At 42.3% G+C, this 23026-nt stretch overlaps 1 protein-coding gene across 3 annotated transcripts in view; it reads left to right on the top strand.

The window, feature by feature from the left end:
* dennd1b (DENN/MADD domain containing 1B) overlaps nucleotides 1-23026 on the top strand; it is a 97554-nt gene that overhangs the window by 18619 nt on the left and 55909 nt on the right. For all 3 annotated transcript variants that reach the window (XM_058637825.1, XM_058637824.1, XM_058637826.1), the window contains exons 3-4: nucleotides 3343-3386; nucleotides 22168-22217. In XM_058637825.1, coding sequence (XP_058493808.1) covers nucleotides 3343-3386; nucleotides 22168-22217 — 94 coding nt within the window. The remainder of the gene's footprint in view (nucleotides 1-3342; nucleotides 3387-22167; nucleotides 22218-23026) is intronic.

The raw sequence follows: 23026 nt of genomic DNA, 5'->3' as shown, positions 1-23026 counted from the left end.
CATTTGATTTCAGTTGACTTCCTTAGAGGCTGCAGAAAGAAATATTTTGACCAGAATCCATCTGTCTTGCACTACAAATATTCAACTTGTGGCAACACATTTCATCCGAGCAATTCATGAACAACTTGTTTGCACCTGAGTTTCTTTTTCTGTTTGCTTGTGCTCCAATGGTTGCAAGTCATTTTTGCACATTTTACCAACTGACACAAGTCCTTTTAGAATTCATTAAGAAACTGCATAATGTTTTTGGTCAGTATCGCAGAGCTCTTTGTGTGTGTGTGTGTGTGTGTGTGTGTGTGTGTGTGTATGTATATACAAAGGGGGGCTGGATTAACCAGTGCAGGATCTGTCATGGTGACATTTGTGTCCCCTGGCAGAGCAGCAGGGTTCCTCTTCACCTCTGTAACCTTCAACTTACAGCCCCGACTCCCTTCAGGCTCCCTCTCGCGTACACCACACGCCCAGCATGTCTGAAGGGAGGGGCATACGGACACAAGAGAGAGAGGGGGGAAAAAAAAATAAGAGCAGGGGACAGAGGCTGAGATGAAGGGGAGGAAAGGTTGTGGAAGATAATAATTCAATATTGCGATGTAATTTTCTTCACTATCGATATGAAAATATATATTTTATATATATCACTTGTTTGAATGACTGTCCTAAAAATATAGGACATTAAATTATTCATCACTCTAATGGAATTATATAGTTAAATAAAAGGTTATTGCTGGATCATGAAAAAAAAAAAGAAGAAAGTAATATATACATATATTATACATATAGCCTGTTGTGAACATGGACACTATAGTTAGGATTTGTGGAATATGGAGAAGATTTTATTATTTGCACGCCTTTTATACATCACTTTGGTAAAGAAGGCAAAAGTTACTATCACTGGGGCACGACAAGCCACCCACCTTTCCTCCTCTTTTCTGTAGTTCTTGTCCTTTTTTTCCTCTGTCTTGTATCATTGTCCAACAGGACTTCCCATCCTCTCACCCAGTAAATCAGCATAAAATAGCCCTAACTGTGGCAGATCATAGGAATTGGATAAGGCAGCAGTTGGGGTTGGGGTGTAGAGCTGTAAGCTTTTTTTTTTTTTTCCTTTGCCACTCTTTCAAGATGAGGCCCATGAAATTATCCAACAGGATTATGTAAGTCATCATGGAGTCTGCTGCGTCCTGTCATCCGTTCATACATTGCACTCCCACCCACCCCCTCTGTCTTTCAGACAGCGTGTTACTTTGTAAACTGCTCCACACATTATGTGCATGTCCTCTCTGTTGGCTTTATTAAACCTACGTTCACCTATTTGGTCACATGTGCTGGATAGTATTGTAGGCACATATACCACCTCAGTCTCATGATTTAAAGGTAAACTATCAACAACAAAGATTTTAATCATTTAAAACAGTTACTTCTGTCCCAATATTTATGGAATAAAATGCTGCACTTGTACCTGGCGTTAAACTGTGGTCATGCACATACACATACGCAAACATAACTGTCCCACTATCTATCTAACAGGCAGACATTAAAAGTGGAAGTGTGCCTGTCTGAGAGCAGCTACAGAGATGATCACATGATGAGAGGAAGGAGTAAGGAACTGTAAAAACATTATATACATAGAATATCCACCAATAAATCATATGAGAGAGTTTCTGAGAAAGGATGTGAGTGTTCGCTAACCATGGCTGAAGCTTCCTGGAGAAATGTGTTCTATCTATACTTTCACACATCTACACTGCAGAGATGTTTTTGAGATGAGGGCCGAGGCTTTTTAGGTTTGGTGTAGTTCAGTATTTGTGATGCTAAGCAGCCAGCTGCTCTCTGCTTGGGTTGCTGGCATCCAGTGTGTTGAACTACAACCTGCTGAGTTAGTGGCTCTGTGACGAACGCTGACGCAACAGAAAACAAAACAAAAACACAGTTTGCAGCCAGCAAATAAAAATGTATTTTATGAATACACCATTGTTATCAGTCATCCAATAATTCAGCGCAAGTTCAGTTTCCTCAATCTCATTTTGTTTTTTTCCAGGTGAGTATTTCTTCTATTTCATGCCGTGTTACTTCCAGATTCAGTTCCATTCAGCTTGCGATGTTAAAGCAGAAGTCTGATATGATCATGAGCCCGTGGGCCTTTGGAATGTCCATGACGATGAACCTGGCATGTGAATACATGCCTCTTCAAACTCTTGCTGTTCCTGCTGAGGTCACAGGGTGACCTTGGAGCTGTGGAGACCATGTTTACCAGAGACCCCTGTGTTCAGGCTGAGGCTGGGTGGCTGCTTCCTTTCAACCACAATATTTAAGCCTAAGAAAAACATGGCATGTTTTTTTTTTAAGTCTGTAAGTTAGATGTAAACATGCTGCCACAGGGGCACTGATGCAATCTTAGGCCGACAGCTGAGCTTACTGAGACAAATTATGTGGACATATTGTGGAGTTTTGTGTATTTGTTCCGTAAAATGGTGAAAAACCGAAATACTCATCTTCCTACTCACACAAAAAAGATTATTATTATTATTTGAGGTATGCCTTGTCTTTTAATTACATAAAACATTCCCAATCTTACTAAATTGTGAAACAAGAAGAATGATTATTCTAGGTTTTTAAGGACTATTTTAGTTTATGTTAATTTGTTATTTATTCTGACAAAAAATTCAGAAAAGAAAAACATCCTTAACTATTTTTTCTTTACATTTCTGTCGACACTCTTATCCTAAATCAATTATTCCTCTCATGATGTCCTTGATAGAACTTTTGAATCCCCTTAATGTTTTGTATTTACGTAAGTAAGTAACTACCATAATGTTAGTCGATATCATGATTGGTTCATTTACTGTACATTTAAAATTTAGGGGGCTAAACTTTCAGCCTTTCGTTTCCCGACAAGACACAAATCTCTTCTGTGTACAGTAATAATAAACCTGTTAAGTAGAGGCATTTTTCCTCCCTTTTTACCTAACTTTAAGTATCCCGGCTCGTATCAGTGTCGGAATCATTAAACAAATAAATTAGTGTATCTGTAGGTAGGGCTTTCTTAAACGAGCATGATTTGGTGTATAATATAAGCTATCATATCTACACTGAGAATATGGATTTGCATATTATACAGCACATACAGCCTAGACACACTCTCTCTCTTGTCTTTCAGCATGCTCTGCCGTGCGTGTGTGTGTGTGTGTGTGTGCGCGCGCGCGCTCGCACAGGCGTGCGTGCACAGACTCGAAGCAGCCACCCTTGCCCCCACCCATCTCATTAATATGTATGTGTTCTGAGGCAGCTAGCGAAGACGATGTGTTTCTCACCAGCTGATTAATGCTGTCTGTCAATTACCTCTAGATCCAACCGTGCTGTGGAGCTTCCCCCAGGACCACACAGACCAGGTTGGAACACACTCTGCTTTTTCATATACTTCTCTCACTCAACCTCTCTCTCCCCCCTCCCTCTCTCTCTCCCTCCCTCTCCCCCTCTCTCTCTCTCTCTCTCTCTCTCTCTCGCTCACTGCTATAGACAACCTCTACATTTTCTTCTTCCTCTCCCTTCTCCATTCTTTTTCTCAGTGCCCTTACTCACCCTGCCATCCTGTGGTAACCTTCCCAACACCTAACACCACCACTCTCCTCCTCATTCCTTCCTGCTCATCAGCCCTCTCTCTCTCTCTCGCTCTCTCGCTCTCATTGAACGTCTGTTGCTAGTAATGAAAAGCAGTGAGCAGGTCTTCAATAACTGACGAATCAGTAATTATCATGCAGCCGTGACAGGAATGCACACCTCTGTTTTCCCCTTCCTCTCTCTGTCTCTCTTTGTATTTTCTCGCTATCTCTCTCATTGTCTCGCTCTGCCTGCCTCCTTTTGTTTCACATTTATAATATCATTGGCTTCATTTTCAACCCAAAAGCATATGTTTTGCAGCACTTCCAAAGCGCTATGTCACGAACGAAGTATTGCAGAGTTCTATATATACACTTATACACATGCAGTACACACACACTCACTGCCACATAAGTTGGTATTACTTCCAACTCTCTAAACAGCTACAGAGTCGTTTATTTAAAGCTTTGGTATTATTATCATTTCTATTTATGATAATAATGCTGCACTCACAAAATAATTAAGTTTGATAAAATATGGGAACAGTGAAGGGGGCAAAAAAACCCAAGCAGTTCAATGATCACAGGTTGTAAAAAATTAAAAATTAAACAGCTTTGTCTGGAGGTTAAACTGTAACTAAGTCTTCCCAAAATGCCCATGTGCATGCACAACTGTGAGCAAGTACAGTAAGTGGAAGTCAGTCTGCGTGTAACCTCTAATGAATATCATTTGGACCAATCCTATACAGCATTTTGCCTCCAGGCAATTAATTAAGCAGACTTTAATTGATAATGTTGCTTCTGCTGTTGGTGACATTTACTCATCCCTGTTGGGCTGCCAATGCAGTCCAAACCTTATCATTCCAGTCTTTCGTATTTGTTGGATTTTAAATTTTCCCTAACCCCTGGTATAAGACTGGGATTTAGATGAATCAGAAGTATATATATCTCATCAGAGAGTTAACTGAGAGAGTTGTTAGTTTTTCACATGTACCATGTAATACTGATCAAAATTATGGCTAAGACATTTCATTGGCCTGAATTGTCCTCTAAGAAGGTTTAGCTGACTTTATTGGACAATACGTTGGAATCATTTTAAAATGTAATCTGCCTTTTATTTAAAAGGCTTACTCTTTACCCTCAGAAGAATTTACTCTCAGCAGGATGCCTTTGTTTTTATCTCTGGCTTCGCATTCAAACAGTCTACATCAAACTTGATCAAAACAATAACAGTAAGTGTTTTCCATGTTGTGCTTGTCACTCAGTACTCTGAGTAGATGAGACTGAATCATCACTTGCCACTGTTACTTTTATTTTTTTTTTATTTTTGCACTGACAGTTAAATTTGACAACAAAACAAAACAGCTTGTGTCCGTGCCAAGAGCATCCACAGGACAAAACAGGACCTGGAGCAAATCACTGGACAGATGCAGCAGCCCACCAGTGAAAGAAGCACAGATATGGACAAGTAGAAGAAAAAAGAGAGAGAAAGACAACAAGTTGTGCGTAGGCTAACTATTTCTTTACACGGCAGCCATGCCAGTGAGTTTAAACAGCTCTCCTGCCTCTCTGATCCACTTTGTGGAATAAACGGGCTTGTAAAAATATGCTTCAGGCGATGTCTGCCTGCCCCACAAGAACCAGCGCATGCTATCAGAGTAAGTGGTGGAGGGAGTGAGGGAATGAGAGTGTGAGCAAGAAATTACAGACTTGCAGAGGTAGGCACAGGAAATGTTGGTGAAGGAAGAGGAGTGAAAAGAGCAACTGAGTCCAAGCGAGAAGGGAGAGAAATGGTGTAAACACAGGATATGTGCTGACATGGGCTCGTCTCATCCTTCTCCTCCAGCATGTTTCCTCTTTTTTTAGCCCCCCCACAACCTTACTTATCTTTAATTCTGTTGTCAGCCAGATCGTTTGTGTGGATAAGATGGCCCTTAAGATGGCTAGTTAGCGTGCTGTGTACAGAGGGATTGGCCCTTTCCCCCGTATACATAAAGGCTGTATTCACAGGCCTCATTACCAGGATTAGGGCTCCTTTCCTCCTTTGTGGGGCTGTAGGCTGAATCCTCTAGCCACAGTCTCCGTCTCTTTCTGCGGCCCGAGCTGGCCAGCATATGGCAGCAGCAGCCAACAGTCTCCGTTGAGGGGCTCAGAGCTCAGAGCAAGGCCTCCTTTTGTTTAGGCTGTTATTGTTGCTCAGCGTAATGACATTTGTAGGCCGTAGGATCGGGGTGGAGGGGTTATCCTACCCCAGGGGAGATGCGGAGAGAGTGAAGTAGACAGAGAGAGAAAGCGAGGCAGAGGGATGGGGGGGGGGGGTGCAAAGACATGAAGACAGACAGGAGTGTGGATTATGGAAATATGAATTGATTTTTTTTTCTGTTCCGTGGTAGAATAGAAAGCTCAAAGGAGAACAGACTGCAGGCTGGCTGGCACGCCGGGGTGGTGCTAAGGAAATATGAAGTGAGAGGCGCTTGCTCCCTCTTTCTCTCTCTCTCTTTCTCTCTATTCCCCTATTCCTCCCTCAGCCCCAGAGACTCTTGATGCCCTGGTCATCTGCAGATGCCACTTGGATAGAGAGAGGGACTGAAGGGAAGAGAGAGAGGGAGAGAGAGAGAGAGAGAGAGAGAGAGGTGGCTAAAGCATATATTTGAATTACAAGAAGTTTTTTTTTTTGCAAATGGAGGAGACAGATGGAAATCTGTCCGTTTCCTCTCAGATCTCATCCCAAAATTGTGGAAAAAACACAGTAGACGGAACACACACACACACACACGGGGAGAGAGGGAGAATGATTCTGCCAGTTATAATCCCAGCTAACCACAGTGTGGTGTATAAAAGGCCTGCGTCTCTGTAGAGAACAGAGGATAATATGATAAACACACAGCAAGTTCCACAAACAGACCATTTAAAAACTTGGAGACTGCCAGGAACTTCACAACATTTTAAAGGATTAAGTTGCTTCACACACCCTTAGAAGCTGTCGTACCTCAGCTATATCGGCTATAACTGCAGATTGACATATACGTATTATATTGCGTCCTCCTCATGGTTTTGGACTTTTTGCCATGTCATTGTCAGTATGTTATGTCATTGTCATCACACCTGTCATCCTGCTTTGGAATTAAAGGGCTTAACAAACAAGGCAGTTTAATTAAACCAACAAGGACCACACACTCACTCTCGCTAGATGTCCTTCAATTTCAACCTAATATGATAGTACTGCCTGTCAACATCTTATTTTATATTGTTTACCCAAATTTCATCTACAGGTCAGCCACATCTGAGGCCTAAACCAGATAATCCATGAAAGTTATTGAGATACTCATAGATACTTGGGTATGATTTATGAAATCTACAGTATGTTAAAGACCAAAATCTCAACAATATACAGTATAAAGTGAATCATCAAATCTAAGACAGAAAAATCATAATATCTGATCAGTGTCACTTCCTCACCTGGAGAGACACTGCACGCATACTGATTGTACTCAGTTCCATTGTAAGTCGCTTTGGATAAAAGTGTCTGCTAAATGACATATAATGTAATACTTTTTGTCCATGTGCAGTTTGATATTATTGTGGTTTTTTTTGAGAGTAATGTTTAATTTTGGGAAAAGTGAGTTTGTGTATTAATGACTTTCATTGTTTATGTTAGTTCCTCTGTCAAATTGCCATGCATCCTTGTAGGAACACTTGACCACCTACTTATTCCTGCTACTGTCCGATCAGCCAATCATGTGGCCGTAGTGTTTTGCAGGAAACCATGTAGAAAAGAGCCAGGAGCTCAGTTAATGCTCCCACCAAACATCAGGATAAGAACGTGTTTGATCGGGACTTGATTTAGCATTATTGTTGGTAACAGATGGGTTGTTTTGTGTATTTCTGAAACTGCAGCTCCTCTAGAAAGATCATCCACAACAGTCTCAAGAGTTTTAGCTCAGAATAGTGTGGGAATAAAAACATCCACTGACCGGAAGCTCTGTAGGGATAGATGCTTTTCACAACAGTGGAGAACTGAGAAGTATCTCAGAATGCACATTTTCAAACCTCGAGGCAACTTAGCCATAACATCAGAGGACCACATCGTGTTCTGTTCTTGTCATCTGAGAACAAGAGATCTGAGGCTGCAGTAGACACAGATTCACCCAAACTGGACAGCTGAAGACTGGAAAAACATAATCTGGTCTGAGCGGTCTGGATTTCTGCTAAGGCTGCAGATGGTTGGAGCAGGATTTGGGATCAGCAGCATGAATCCACAGAGCCAACGTGCCTCATGTCAACAGTCCTGAGTGGAGGTAGCAGTGTAAAGGGCTGAGACACATTTTGGACCTCTTAATACCGATCATTATATATAACAATCCAACAGAGACTATTGTCTCACTGTGTGCACCCCTGTGTGTTCACAATATACCATTACTAATTGTTAAATTCAGTATTATAATGCACTATTTCACCATATCGTATGGTGTACAAGCAGCTTTCCACCATCAGTGCACATGCTGTCACATGCACACTTATAGAGATAAGGTTGTGTTTTGGCTGTATTGGCATTATCATCATTATGCACTGTTCTGGTCAAACCATATAAGTTATTCCCAGTTTTTCACTTTGGCTTTTTTTCCCCCCTTTAATTTAAATTTGTCAATTTTTACATCATCCCTCCATCTCCCCTCTGACCGCCATTTCTAACTCCCTGCTGGCTTATTATTTTGCTTACAAACCACTGTTGCAAGAAAATGGCAAATTACACACTGCGTCTTTTGCAGTTGCAGCATAATATCCACGAACATAAAGGAAACTTTAAATTATTGATTGATTTAGTGCAAGGTCTTCTCTCAGCTGACTTAGGTTGATGTTAACTCTCTATGCCTATTCTGCACATTTTATTAAGGAACCTTTCATATTCCTGCCACACTCTGCATCAAATTGATCATGTAACATGCACTTATCAGTTATGCCAAGGCTACTGTAGCTACGATTCGATTCTAAAAAAAAAAAAATCTATGCCCTCATGTGCATGCGTTTTTATGCCTAATTGTGTATGCGATGAATGTGCTGTGCCCCTCTATGCTATTGATGCACTTTTCTTCTGACAAATACTTTGACGACTACTGTTTTGATGGGCAGGTGTTGTGCAGAGTGGTCACTGTCTTAACTGTGTGCCATACCACTGGCAAATTAACATGGAAACAAGACAATAATAGTATCAGTCTCCACTTATTGTGCATGTTTTGAACTGTTTTAAATAATTCCAAGTAGAATTGGATCAGCCTAAAACATTTCACTGTGAGAAAGTGAGATGGAGACGGAAAAAGAAGGAAGAGAAGGGAGGCAGACAGTCTCATGAGGTTTCAACCTCAGCTCTGACACCATGCTCCATCAGGACAGGCTGTCTGACACACTGTGATTGGTGGAGGGCTCGGTGGAAGAGAGGTCAGGCGGGTGGCTGAAGGAGCAGTGGTCTGAGGGATTGAGGTAAAGGAGAGGAGCCGGGGGACATGATTGGTGGTTCCAGCCCTCGGGGAGCTGAGCGTTGACCTTGAGGAGAGGAGATAGTGGGTGAGAGTCGTGGTGTAGAAGTCAGGGTAGGTGTGAGGAGGTTCAGGAACAAGGTTCCAGAGATGCGAACTTGAAGACAATGATATGTGGCTACATCTATACATAGCACCAACAAAAAAAAGTTGTTGTTGCTGTTGAGGCAGATGTAGTCTTTGATTTTGAAAATGTTTGACAAAAAATGTAATGGTTTAGGAAAGAGTTGAAAAAAAAGTTGTAATATTGATAATCTTTCTACCACACTATTGATGTGATCAAGAGGGCACAGGTGTGTGGGATTACAAAATGTGAAGACATGGTCTGAAACACGTTTGTGGTGTGTGTTTCTCTAAAACCAGATAAAGTGGCTCAAGAAATGATTTCAAGTTGTTTCTGCTTCTGACAAAATTACAAATGTAGATGTGAAATGCCTGCAGTTCTTTGAATTGAAATTGTGAAGTCCCCAATGACACACTGATGCACCACATGTAAAAAATTGACAGAGGATGGCAGGCTGGGCAGGAGAATACAGCAGCTTTGTCAGACTAGAGGCATTTTACAAGGACAAAGCCATCCCCCCAAAAAGATTGGAGACAGAAAAGCAGTGATGTTGTACGTTGAGTATTTTGTCAGCTCTGTAGGTGCTGCTGCAGCCAGTTATATGAAGCTGTAACAGCAGGCTGCACGGTGTAGGGAACTGAGACATGAAATAGATGGAAATTCATGCCTTTTTTGTTTGTGTGGGGAGAGACATAGGCCTAAATGTAGTGTGTGTGTGTGTGTGTGTATTGTGTGTGTGTGTGTGTGTGATGTCTTGGTGTGACACAGGTTCTCATCTTTCTCCTTCACTGCACCCTGACAGCAGTGTCAAACAAGGCCTCATATGATCTGTGTATGTCTTTGAGAATATGTGTGTCTATGTGTCTGGGTTGATAGTGTTTTTATTCTTCTTTCTAACCCCTTTCACCTCGGCTCCCTGGGGTGTTCAAGGGGTCTTGCCTAATGGACAGTCTCGCCCCGATAAGCTGGCCTTTTGCTCGGGCACTGAGCTGGGCGCCTAACTAGGGCCCTTTGTTGCTCATGGGTCCTGATTGTGCTGACCTCTGGGCTCGCTTCCTGGGAGAAGAAGGGTGGTGGAGACGCGAGAGAAGAGCAGGAGAAGCGTTTTTACGCCCCGTTGCTCACATCTCTCCAGTATCACCCAGTGACTGCTGAAAAGAAAGCAGTGGTGTGTTTTGGCAGTGGAGTAAAGTCACAGGCTACAGTTGTACCCATCCTACAAGCCACTATTATAGATAAGATAATTGCGCTTTTGGCTCTTCTGCCAATATTGAAAGCAGTGTTCTTAACAGTAAATGTAAGTTAGTGCCTCCCTGGTTATTGTATAAACAGTAATGTGTGGACTCTGGTCACTTAAAACTGCTGTTTAACCCTTCTGTTACCATGCTGACAGGATTTGACATGCCTACTTCTCATTACCGTAACTCCTAGACTGTTTGTGATATCTAGAAAATTCAAAAACTATGGACTGGCAACCTGTCCAGGGTATGACCTGTCAGCTGAGATTGGCACAGCACCCCTCATGTGGAGGATAAAGTGGTAGAAGATGGATGGATGGATGGATGTATACCGGAAAGCAGAGCAATAGAGCTTTGCGCACATACACTTGTCATTACGGTAGCCCTCAGGACTTCCACAGAGCGAGACAAGATTTAGCAGCGTGCCACACGTTTATGACGTCAGCTTCTATATATCGTTATTTCTAAATGGTTGAATAACTGTGAGATATCGAAAGTGAAAGTTATCTTGGAAAAATGGGCAGAAACGCTCAATGAACATTTTTGACAATTCTACTGCCATGAAATCAAAAATAAATCCAGGCAGCTTGAATATCATGATGGTCATGAGAGGGTTAACTGTTGGCCATTCAGCAGGTTATACGTTTTCAAATGTATACCCCAAAAGGACTGACTCTGCAAAAAGTATTTGCAGGTCATGAGGTTGGACTGATCTTAACGTATACCTTTCTCATTTGTTGTCAAAATGTCTCTGCGTAGTGAATCTTAAAACATGACAGAACCAGCAGGAGCTCCTTCACTGAACGCACAAATACTGTGTAATGACATGTGTCCCTAACTGAATTGGTTTCAGATTTAATTTGAAATGTAATCAAATCAAGACCTCATGAATCAGAAATGAAGGGAATTGTACAGAAATCAATAAACATACCAAGCCCCAATACTTTTATTGTTATTTAGCTCTCTTATTATCGCTGTTGTGTCATGATTGAAACAAATTTGGCCACTTAAGGGAAATGAGATTGTGGAAGAGGGAACAGGGATGTGGTGAAACATGGTTCTTCTTGGGAGGGTTTAACATATGCATGGTAGACTAGTGTGATGCTCCGGCTTATATATACAGTATATGCTCCAAAATGTACATAAAGTATATATGTAATGTTGAGAATAATGGCAAACTCTTTCAGTATTATGACTGCAGTCACAGAGGAAGAAAGACTGCATCTGCACTTGGAAACAGGTTGTCCCTGTCAGCCAGGAAGCTCATATTTACGGTATCAGATGCCAGACTTGCAGCACACACTGCTTTTGCCAACAGAGCTATCACACATATAACGATGTGGCTTAATTGGCATTAATTTTTCCTTAACTACGGCATGCATGGCACAACCAGTAGCCACCCGCCAGAGACGAAGAGGAAGCAATGGCACAACAAATTGCTAGAGAAGGCTGGTGGTTAGGAGGGGCAGGAGAAGAAGTAAGAGAAGGGCACCGTGATGACCTGACCCTCTCTGCTAGATTCCATGTACATCTGTCAATGAGATGTCCACTGCCAAATGTTTAGGAGCCAGTGTTGCGCCCTCCTGTCGTGCTTCAATGTATACAGCATTTGTGTGTATGTGTATGTGTGTGGGTGAGAGTGCATGTGCGTGTGCATGTGTTTGTGTGTGATGCCATGTGTTAGAGGCAGGTTCATACAGTCCAGCTAAGCCCAGTGGGAGCTGAAAGCTTAAAGAAGGAATCCCCCCCCCCCCCCCCCCCCCCCCGGCTGCTTAGTAACGTCCACGTGCGTGCATGTGCACACATACACACACACACACACTTTCTGTCTTTGTCTCTCGCTCACTATCCCTCTCCTCCTGGCACTTCATTAATGAAGCCCGTGCTTGTATGTTTGGGGCATATGCAGCTCTTTTGGCCCAGCACTACAAGTGTGTGTGTGTGTGTGTGTGTGTGCGTGCGTGTGTGTCTGTTAGGGAGTGAGACATATCCTCCTATCACATGGTAATATATTCAGTGGAAGATCTCGGCAGAAGCATAATACTGCCGCTCTCCCCTGTCTGAGCCCATCTGTGATATGTAGAAAGGACATCAGCAGGACAGGCACTGGAATAATGCACACTGTTATTGTTGACGCCACATACTTATTCTCCAAGCAATATGCCCCCTCACCCCAAACATAAATACATCCTTGTGGAAAAGCTGAAAATAAATGAGTGCAGCACAATGGACGACATGTGTACCACCCCAATGGAATGTTGTATTGGAGGTGACTCATTAGCAGCTGATAGATGGGGAATGGATTTGGCACTGGACATTGAATTATTGAATTCATTCTACATGTGTTAGCATTGTAGACTAAAGCGGTAGAAAAGAACTGCTATAACGTGTGTGTGTGTGTGTGTGTGTGTGTGTGTCCCCACAAACACTCACTCCTCGTCCCCCCCAGCACGTAAAACTTCATTGGCAGCTAGTTTCCTTGTGACATTTTCATTGAGGAGGTGGGAATAAAGTGCTGAAGTGAAAATTCGTCCTGTTGAGTGTTCCACACGAGTCCGATATGGTCCTTCATTCATTCGTCCTTGGTTCTGGCATCTGTGATGTCCTCAAGGGTCCTGAAGTACAGATTTGACAATGACAACTATTACCAGCAAACATTTTTGTTTCCTTCTTTCTAGATAAGTGACACATACACATATGAATATACCTGTCAGGTGTTGTCATGAGCCTGAAGAGGCCAGAAGATTAGTCTGCCACCTTCAGCCCCTGGTGAAGAAGGGCTCTGGTAACATGGGACTCTTGACAACCAAAATAACCTCCCCACCTGAGACACGCTGCATCAGAAGGGTCACTGGAAACAGAAACTTGTGCAGCGGATTTAAAAAAAAAAATATCCAGAAAGACAAAACTCCTTGTTCTCCCATCTCCCTCTCCTATCAGCCCGGGCAGAGTGAGCAAGAATGTGAAAATGTAACGCCCCCGTGTCAATTTGAAAGTGCACCGCATCCGTTCATATGCCCCTCCACCTCTCCTTGTCACCCCACACACCCACCCCCCCATCTTCCCACTCTCAAGCAGCTCTGTTGCTTTGGTCCAGCTCTGAAGGCCGTTCTTATTACTGGCACAGAGCGCAGGTCAGAATGGCAAGCCGGCAGCATACTATTAAAGCCTAATGAAAGGAATCTCTGCAGGGTCTGAGGTCTGCAGTGGCCAGAGGAGGCTGTTCCTCTGCCCATTGTTCTTCTCCCTCTCTCCACATTATATTCTGTAGTTTTCTTTTTTTTTTTAAATCCCATCTCTAAATCTGGCTTTTCTTTCCCCCTGTTTCTATGTCACTCCTTCATTTTCTGTCTTTTTCCTTTGTCTTAGTCTCTCTTATGCTGCATGTGCCTCCTTGCATCAGCTGGTGTAGTCACTCCTTTACATTAAATGTTGAGCTGCCTGTAAAATGGAGCTCATGTGTTCATGAATACTGAAGGTTGTATATGAATTTCAGCAAGGCTTTTGTTACTAATGCATCGTGTGTGTTTTGAGATGTGTCAATCATGGTATCAATGTCGGGATCGCTCAACAGGAAGGAGCTTTGGGTCACCTGCAAAAGTGGAATCCCAGGCAATATTTCCAAACCCTGGTTCCCACTCTCTAGATTGTGTGAAATTCATACCTTCATATGCTCTAATTGTTTTTATAATGTCTGCATTTATTTTATTCCAAGATAGAAAATATTGATTTTGTTCAGGAAGATGTAGTGGGATGTGAATGTTATTGGGAGCATAAGTAGTTGATATAGACTGTTTGATACTTGTAAAGCATTGGATTAATATGCCATAGTTCGTAACATGACGGGGGATTAATATCTTGTGCCCTCTGTCCATATAAATTGGTTAATTGAATTTATGACGGGGTACAGTATTAATGCTCCAAAAAAGAAAAGAGAAATTTTAGTTGGTTTGTTTGTTCAGAGGAACAAACTTGCTCATTCAGCAATTCAGCGATTCACACGGTTACAGTTTTTAAAAAGGAACTGATGATTTAAATTCACCCAGTTTAATTTTTCACTTCAAGTTCAGGTTCAGGTCCAGGTTTACTGTATTTACTACACATATGCTCAACATGTAGGGAAAACAAATGATCAGCCTTATGCATGGACCTTAATGCAACATGCATCACAATTAATGTGAAAAGTGAGCTTGTATCTTATATCAATATTAGGAACTTGGATATAAACTTAGTTGTGTGTATTCTCTCCTCTTGATGTTTGAAAAACAGTCCCAGTGTGCTGTTTCTTGATAGCTGATTTCAGTGTACAGCTGTTTGATTGTGACAGTGACAAGAACGGCAGTGCAGCCATATTTTAATGTACATGTATATAAGAAAAACACCTTCTATCCCTCCTCATTATCCACTCACTTTCTTTTTCCATCCCTCAGTTTGTCTCACTGTTTTGATACGTTTATATATGTGTGTGTGTGTGCATTTCTTTCAGTCTCTTTTTGTGTCTTTCTCGTCACCTCACTGCAAGTATCACTTCTATTGACCTTTCGGTATCTGGTGCAGTTTGGAGACGACGGAAGAAACAGGAAGTTGTTGTTTACAGTTTGTGAGATCACAGATTAACTCAGCTCCCTTTCCTCCCAGTAAGCTAACAGTCGGCCGTTCATCAGTTGCATGGTCCTAAAAATGTATACGTCTGATTATGATGTCTTTAGCAATCTTGAGCTTGGTTTTATTCCACCAGTCTGTCCAATCAAGGTTTCCTGCCATTATCCATTTTTACTCTGCATTATTTATTTTTGTTCCCCTCTCTCGCTGTAAAAACCCAGGCTCAGCTGTCCTTGTGCCTTTACACACTGCAAATGAATGCATATCCATGCAAATTCTTAAAAAAAGAAAGGCTGAGAATTTGAATATTTTGCTTAAAGCTGCACCCAGGTCGACCCTGCCATTCGGCATTTGAAAGCAGTGTGTCTGTTTGAATACTGAGGATCTCTCTTTGTCATGTTAGCCAGAGGGGCTGGGTGAGCGAACCAGCACCGGCAGGATGGGCAGAGATCGGCTGGGTAGCTGCACACAGACAGACTAATTGGGAAAAGGGGGGCGTAAGGGGGGACGAGGGGTGTCAGTAAGGGTGAGGAAAAGGTGGGGTATGGAGGAAGGGGGGAATCTAGGATGACGACAGGGGGGTTTAGGAGGGAGGTGAAAGAGGACAGAGACTGGGGGGATAGAGAGAACGAGAGAGAAGGAAAGGAAGAGGGGAGGTGATGAAGAGGGCACGGGTACGTGCGGGAGGAAGAGGTGAAGAAAGGGTGAGTTGAGACACCATGGTTTCCAGTGCTGATGTGTTAGTAGCCCTGCTGAATATGTCATTATACTGTTGCAGCAATGGCTGGATACCCAGGGTCCCTGGACTGCTGCAAACCACTCCATCCATACTCTAGTTAACTCATATAGATACTATATAGTTCTGCACATACCAGAGAGTTCTCAAACAGGAAGTAGAACCTCAAAGGAGCGAAGCATACCTGTGAATCCTCCAGCCAAGTGTCATTTGAAGAATTTTCTCATGTTTTAAATGAATGACCCCGTGCACAATTATAAAATTGTTACACCATGGTGTTGCCATTATGTTGAATCACAAGTTCAGTTTAATTTCATGTTTTTTTTTTAATTTATTTATTTTGAACAAAGTTTCACAGATTAAAAGATTGTACCAATGTGTAACAAGGTTTATTGTTTTTGCAACATTATGGCAGTTTTTCAGTGTGTGTGGAAGTCAAAAGTGAAGATGCAGTGTGTATGAATTAGTGACATCTAATGATGAGACTACACTCCTTCCTTTCCCAAGCATGTCGGGTATCTACTATATGTTGGCCTTCATAAACATATACATCTTCATGTGACTAGTTAGCTTCCACTACAAAATGCGAAACACACACACACACACACCTTGTAGGCTTATTCTCAGTCTAAGAAAACCTCAGTTAGTATATTAGATGTTTGCCAATTAATCCAAATGTTACTCACTGGACTTGGAATACTTCAACAAACCTTCACTCAATGGACTTTGGTATGCAGCTAACATTTTTATTGTTGCTTTATTGTCACTTATTTTCTGGATGAATCAAATTGTTTTGTTTTGTCCATAAAATGCAGAAAACGGTGTAAAATATTAGTGTTTTCCAAACTGCAAAAATGATGATAATATCTCTGAAACCACAGAAGAATTTTATTTATTGAAACCTAAAAAAAACCTAAAAAAATATTTGGAGATTCATTTAGCAGTCGAGTAATAATCAAATTGGTTAATAATCTATGAATCATTGCAGCCCAAGGTTCTGCAGGGATGATGAATTGTGGTATTCATGGGACTTATCATGGAAAATCACTTTGACCATGCGGTGTCCTCCTTGTTAACGTCTTGCAGCTGGTGACTCATGTGACAACATACTGTAACTGAATATTTGACCAAAGTTATGATGTTAAGAGCAGACATACAGGGACCTGAGCTGATGGTTCTAATTATTATGAACTGTGTATCCCAAAGATGCACAAAGGTCATGTAATAGTCTGGCTCCATAGTATATTTGGTGCCATGATAATGCTGTCAGTATACAGACGGTAAGTCAGACTTAGTGCGATCCACAGCTCCAGAGCTGAGTGAACCTCATCGCTAAATTGTCTTGTAGAAGCACCAGTGTGATTCAGTGCTCTTTTAGATATTAAAATGTGTTTTACTACCTTGCTGGCTTTAATTGTTGCCCATTAATTTCCATGTGGTATATATAATAAAAAAAATACTTGCATAGACTTCACTTGGGTTAGGTAATTCATCTCAGTGAACATCTTGTGTGCATTATTCTGAACTGTGTTATTCTGTGTGGTAATGCAGTGCAGGCCTTTCAAATCAGTCTGCACTTAGAATTGCATTACCAGGAAATAATAAATTAACTCTGGTAAAAAAAAAAAAATAAAAGCAGACACAACGTACGCCGTGATGGATTAGACCGAGGAAAAACACATTCAGAAATACAACGGCTGACGGTAACGTAAAGTACATGTGAATTGTAGTAATTGGCTAACACATGCAAAAACACTGGTAACTGTCCTTTTAAAATCTGCTTCTAATATTGATGCTCCACCAGTGGTACATTCACAGATTTGCCCAACACCAGCTCCATTCCTCCTAAAACTACATCCTGTGTAAAGGGCTCTGGGGGCCAAGCTGCACTGAACTAGGTTGAGTTACACTGGGTAGCTAGCGAGATTGATCTGGCTGCAGTATCCAGGGGAATATAAAGCAGGGCAGGGGCTTAAAGTCTGAGTCCCCCCAGGGAAGAATCCTCACTGCATGGGGAGAGGAGCATGAACCGAGCTGCTTTTTTCTCCCTCCTCTTCCTTCCTCCCTTCCTCTGCTGTCCTGTCCATCTACTGAATATCGTCTCCATCTCTCCCTTCCTTGTGACATTCACTCTTGTCAGTCTTTCTGTCTGCCCCCATCTTTCTCCTCTCGCCTCATCTTTTTTTCTTCTCGTATTTTATTACTTTTAGCATTTTACCCTTTTACACCATCCTTTTTTTTCCCCTTCACATTTTCCTCTATAACATTCATGTCTGTCTCCTCTACTTGTGCAAGCATATGGTAAAGTTAATATTACTCATGAAGTTCACACCCAAAATGAAACACCATGGCTGGTAGTGTGTGTGTATAGTATTTAATCCAGTCTATTAGGGAGAATTCTTTTTTTTTTTTTAAATAGCTTAACTTCATTCTGCCCACTTGCTATGATCTTAGTAAGGGAGCTGGTTTTCCCCTTTACAGTGATGGTAAGTGGCCAAGAGGGGAGGTGCATGTGTATGTGTGTAAGTGACAGTCAAGCTGAGCCCACACAGTATGATCTGTCACGTGTCAAGTCCCCCAGGTGCCTGCTGTATGCCTCAACCATATATAGTACCTTAACCTGCTACCATCACTTGTAAAAAGAACCGAGGTAAAGCGGGAATAAAAGTGAAGTTTAGGCCTTTTTTTCTTTTTTCTTTTTTTTTTTTTTTACAGTAGAAACTAAGGCAAGCGCGCGCGTGTGCGTGTCGCCCCGTGCAGCAAAGTTATTTGCTCGTCCCTGCTGTATCGTGCTAATCTGCTGGGGTATGGTGCATAGCTTGGCGGCGCTGCTGTGTGCTGTTGTAGTGTTGTGGTGCAGTGATAGCAGGATCGTCCGCTGGGGGAACCCAGAGCATTCTGTCTCACTGAGTGATACCCCTGTCTCCACTCACGATAAACAACACGCACATACACACACAATCATACTCACACATACACCAGTGTCTGCCAAGCCCTGCCGAGCAGCAGATTCCTCCCTCACCCCCTACCCCTCCACACAAAGCTGCAAATACATTAACTGCCTTTTTTTCCCCCTTTTGTCTTGAGAAAATGGCAAGTATGGTGGGTACATGCGTGTGTGTGTGTGTGTGTGTGTGTGTGTGTGTGTGTGTGTGTGTGTGTGTGTGTGTGTGTATGCATGTGTGGGTCCTTACTGTACTAAGCAACTGTGGAAAACTCCTCCTTTATGCCATTCCAGTTTAGACGTCCCCACGGTATGGCCCAGTCATGGAGGGCTAGGGAAGCAGAAACAGCTTCAGATATGTAAGAATACCAGCAAAGGCTCATTTGTACTCAGAGTTGGATACAAATGGAGGCTTCTCCATGTACTCTGCATTTATTTTCCCCCATATATTTTAATTAAGCCATAGGATACAACGCTGATGTTTTAAAGAAAAAAAGAAGAAAAAAAAAAAACTTTTTTAGAGAGGTTATGTGATTTGGTCAGATATTTTAAACTCGACAAACATCTGCAGTGCCTCCTCTCCCTTTTGACAAAATGAAAGAGTTTGAATTGCATATCCGTTGAGTTGATTCACCCCAAATCATCAAAAAAAAAGGCTTGCTTACCTACAGTATATCGGTTGATTTAGTGTATTTTTATTTTATGGTAGGATTTTTAGTGAACAAACATAAATACCTTTTTAGTTTTTATGGTAACTGAAGACTACATTGGTTCTCCAACACAATATTATTGTTAGAGAAGGGTGAGGTGAGGGATATTCAGCTGCAACATGCAACTTCACCAAAAAGTGTTGCAAAATTGACACTTTTTTTTTTTTACAAGGGTGTGTTTTCACACCAGCTCTTTCTCTTCAAGTTTGTATTGATTGACTACATTTAATGATAAAATAATCATCAATGAGGAGTGATCATGATATATTAATGTTGATAAATATTAGCTGCGGCTGCTTTGACGTTCATGCCACGTGCTCGTACCCTGGTTCGCAAATGTGAGAGTCAGTTTTATGTGATTATATTCTGAATATCTCAAAAAAAAAAAATTTCCACATTATTGTTCGACATTGGACATGAAACATGGAAATAATTGAATACTGGAAATAAAAGCAGATTTAACGATAAATAAAAAAAATATGTAAGTTGCAGATTCAAGATCTGTCTCACAAGTCATCCAGCTGTCCTCTCTCTATAATTACTATAGACAGTAGAGTAGATGAAAAATATGTCTATAGATTGCATGTTGTCAGTATACTCGAGGCAGTGCATAATGTAAGGTGTTTGAATATATATACATGTGTTATATATATATATATATATCTATCCACAAAGGTATATGTATATATCTGTCGTTTCTGTGACACTTCATACACACACAAACACATCACTTTCCGTCGGTCCTGTATGAGATCAGAGTCTCTAGAGCCCCACGACTGTCACTCAAACACGGATACCTGATGTGGGCGGGGCTGTTACAGCTCTGAAATCTGGCAAGTCAAATGTTTTTATTTGTAGGGAAAGCGGGCGCCCGTGTATGTGTGCATGTGCGTGTCTGTTTGGGTTTGTGTGCCATATGCAGTGCGCCAGGGAGGGCTCTCTGGAACATATTGGTGTGCGTACATAGTGGTTAATAATAGTAGCAAACGCATACAGCGATGGCAGCTCTGATGTGTGTGACAGTTTTACAGGCGCACACACTGAGACGGCACACAGAGAGAGACACGCACACACACACACACACACACAGTCCCACAGCAGAGACAGACCTCCTCTGCCACCGAGCCCTCCATCTTTGTTGAGGTATCAGTTTTCTCACAGATCCTCATAAGTAAAAACATCCACTTCGCACACACACCCACCCCGCCTCACCCCCACCACCCCTCTCATACACCCCATATGTGGGTACATGCACATCACAAACGTATAGCCGAGTCAAACTCAGCCTCCCACCCACACACACACATGCACACAAACACATGCAAATGTACATGTTTAACCACCGTCTCACATTGAACGCACTAAGTCCTTGAAGAAGGCAGGCTCTCGCATACTGTACATCACACTTTCAAATGCACAAATGCATACACACACACGCACACACTCTCTGTCGTAGCTCATTGTTATAGTCGCTTGCTTGTCTGTTGAGATGATTGTTTTGCTGGGTGTCAGCTTTAAGTTTTGATATGGAGGGGCAGGGGAATCAGTGACTGCTCCCCATGGCGAGGTCTTAGCTGTAGTCGACAGCAGCAGACACCCAACCTGTCGTCCGCATCAGTCTCTTGGGGAGAGATAGAGGGAGGGAGGGAGGGAGGGAGAGAGGGAGAGAGATAGACAGACAGTGGAGCATCAGCATCACTCTCAGCTCGGTCATCTCCAGTCAGAATGAAGAGGGGAGACCTTAGGCTTAGTGGCCAGGCTTGGCAGGCAAATGAAAGAAAAAAGAGGTGGACATCAATGGAGGCCAGGCAGTCCTCTGGATTAGTCTGTGAGTTTGGCAGAGCCTGGCCAGAACTGAGAGAGAGAGAGGTAGCAGAAAGACAGACGGGTGAAATGGACCAGGGTCTGGTGCCTTTTCTGGGCCAGGTTAGCAGCAAGCGAGTAGAGGAGAAAGAGCAACAGACACAGACAGACAGACAGAGAGACAGAGCAGAGACCTGGTGCTCAGTGTCTGTGTGGTTGGTCTGGAGTTGCTTACCCATATGGTGCTCCACTCTGTTCCTGCTCCCTGTCTAAATCCATATGCCGCTGGTGGAAAAGCCCCCCCACCCCACCCTACCCCACACCCACACCTTGCTTGAAGAGCATGCAGAATCTCACCCTCCCTACTCTCCCCCAGCACACAAGGGAGGTGTTGGGAGGTGAAGCCCTGAAGGCTTGCTCCCCCATTCTTACCTCTTAACCCCTCCGAGCTACTTAGCCCATTGTCACTACAATCTGCCACCATAGCCTTGGTGTTGTGTGTCCCCCCTCTTTCTCTCTCTTCCTTTCTTCCTCTCTCTCTCCCTCTCTCCCTTCATCTTTTCATCTCCATTTGGCACCCGATAATCGATGAACTTATTAACGACTAATTATTCAAGCTGTGGATCGAGCATCCCTCCCCATCCTCAGGAAAAAAAAGGGGAGCCTTTCCACTCTGTTCCACCAAATGAAGTGGTTTATATTGCCCATTCATTTGGATTAAGTGCGTTTAGGCTGCAGTGTTTAGGATGTGAAGCCTTTGTCAGATTCCTATCAGCAGCATTTAACACTAATCCTCATTTTGCTCAGCCAGTTGATAGCAACCACTTAGTGAAAGCTCAAGAGATTTTTTTTTGTCTTGAAACGCACAGTTATTGTTTGTTTTCCTTTTGATATATGTTTCTCTAAAACACTGTGTGTGTGTGTCTCTGTTCTGGTTTCTCAGGAGGTCCTTCAGACGATACCAAAGTTCTGCTTTCCCTTTGACGTGGAAAGGTACGATTCCTCTCCTCTTTTGCTTCCGTGTTTTTTTAGAACTACGACTCACTTTTACCACCTTCACACACACACACACACACAAATGCACATGCACAAACTTCTGTTCACTCAGCTCTCCTTGCACTAACATTGACTCAAAAAAATATGCGTTTTTTTTCTTACAGACGTATTATGAACGGTGAAATAACATCACAAATTGATTTCTGCTACCTGATGATTAACTTTTAACTATAATGAGGAGTTTATTAACCATTGCTAGTGGCTTCTCTGGTGGTAAACCCCTGCTTACATTTTAAAAAGTTGTTCCCACAAGTCTAATGTAAGGACATGGGAACAGGTAATAGTCTTTCCTGACCCACTTCTCTTGATATCTTGATACGACATGCACAGTAGTGTGTTCTTCAGTGCATGTGTGTGTAGGGAAAAGTCCCCAGCTTTTATTTTCAGTGTGGAAAATGACATGTTAAAATTCCCACTGCAAAGACAGGGCAGACTGTGGATGAGGAGGAGGAGGAGGAGGAGGAGTACTGTTATTTTTTTTTTTTTTTAACCAAAGCTGAGCTGCTGCCATCTAGTGGAGTAGAGGGTGTTATTTTAGTTTCTCAGGAATTTACCTTGGGGTCAGAAAATCTCTTTACAGTTTCTCTGAAGCAGCCACGCTGGAAATGTTTGACTGAGGATTGAGCACGTGGTCAAACTGGACTGTTTATAAATATGGTCTCTGATCTGTTGCAGCCAAATTTGTTTCAATAATTGTTATATTTTATAATGTTTTGTAGATTTTCTCCAGCTGATTGTAATCAGCG

This window comes from Solea solea, chromosome 9, assembly GCF_958295425.1.
Source record: "Solea solea chromosome 9, fSolSol10.1, whole genome shotgun sequence".
In the NCBI taxonomy this organism is placed as follows: Eukaryota; Metazoa; Chordata; class Actinopteri; order Pleuronectiformes; family Soleidae; genus Solea; species Solea solea.
The sequence above is the reverse complement of the archived record's forward strand: the minus strand, read 5'-3'. Positions and strand labels throughout refer to the sequence as shown.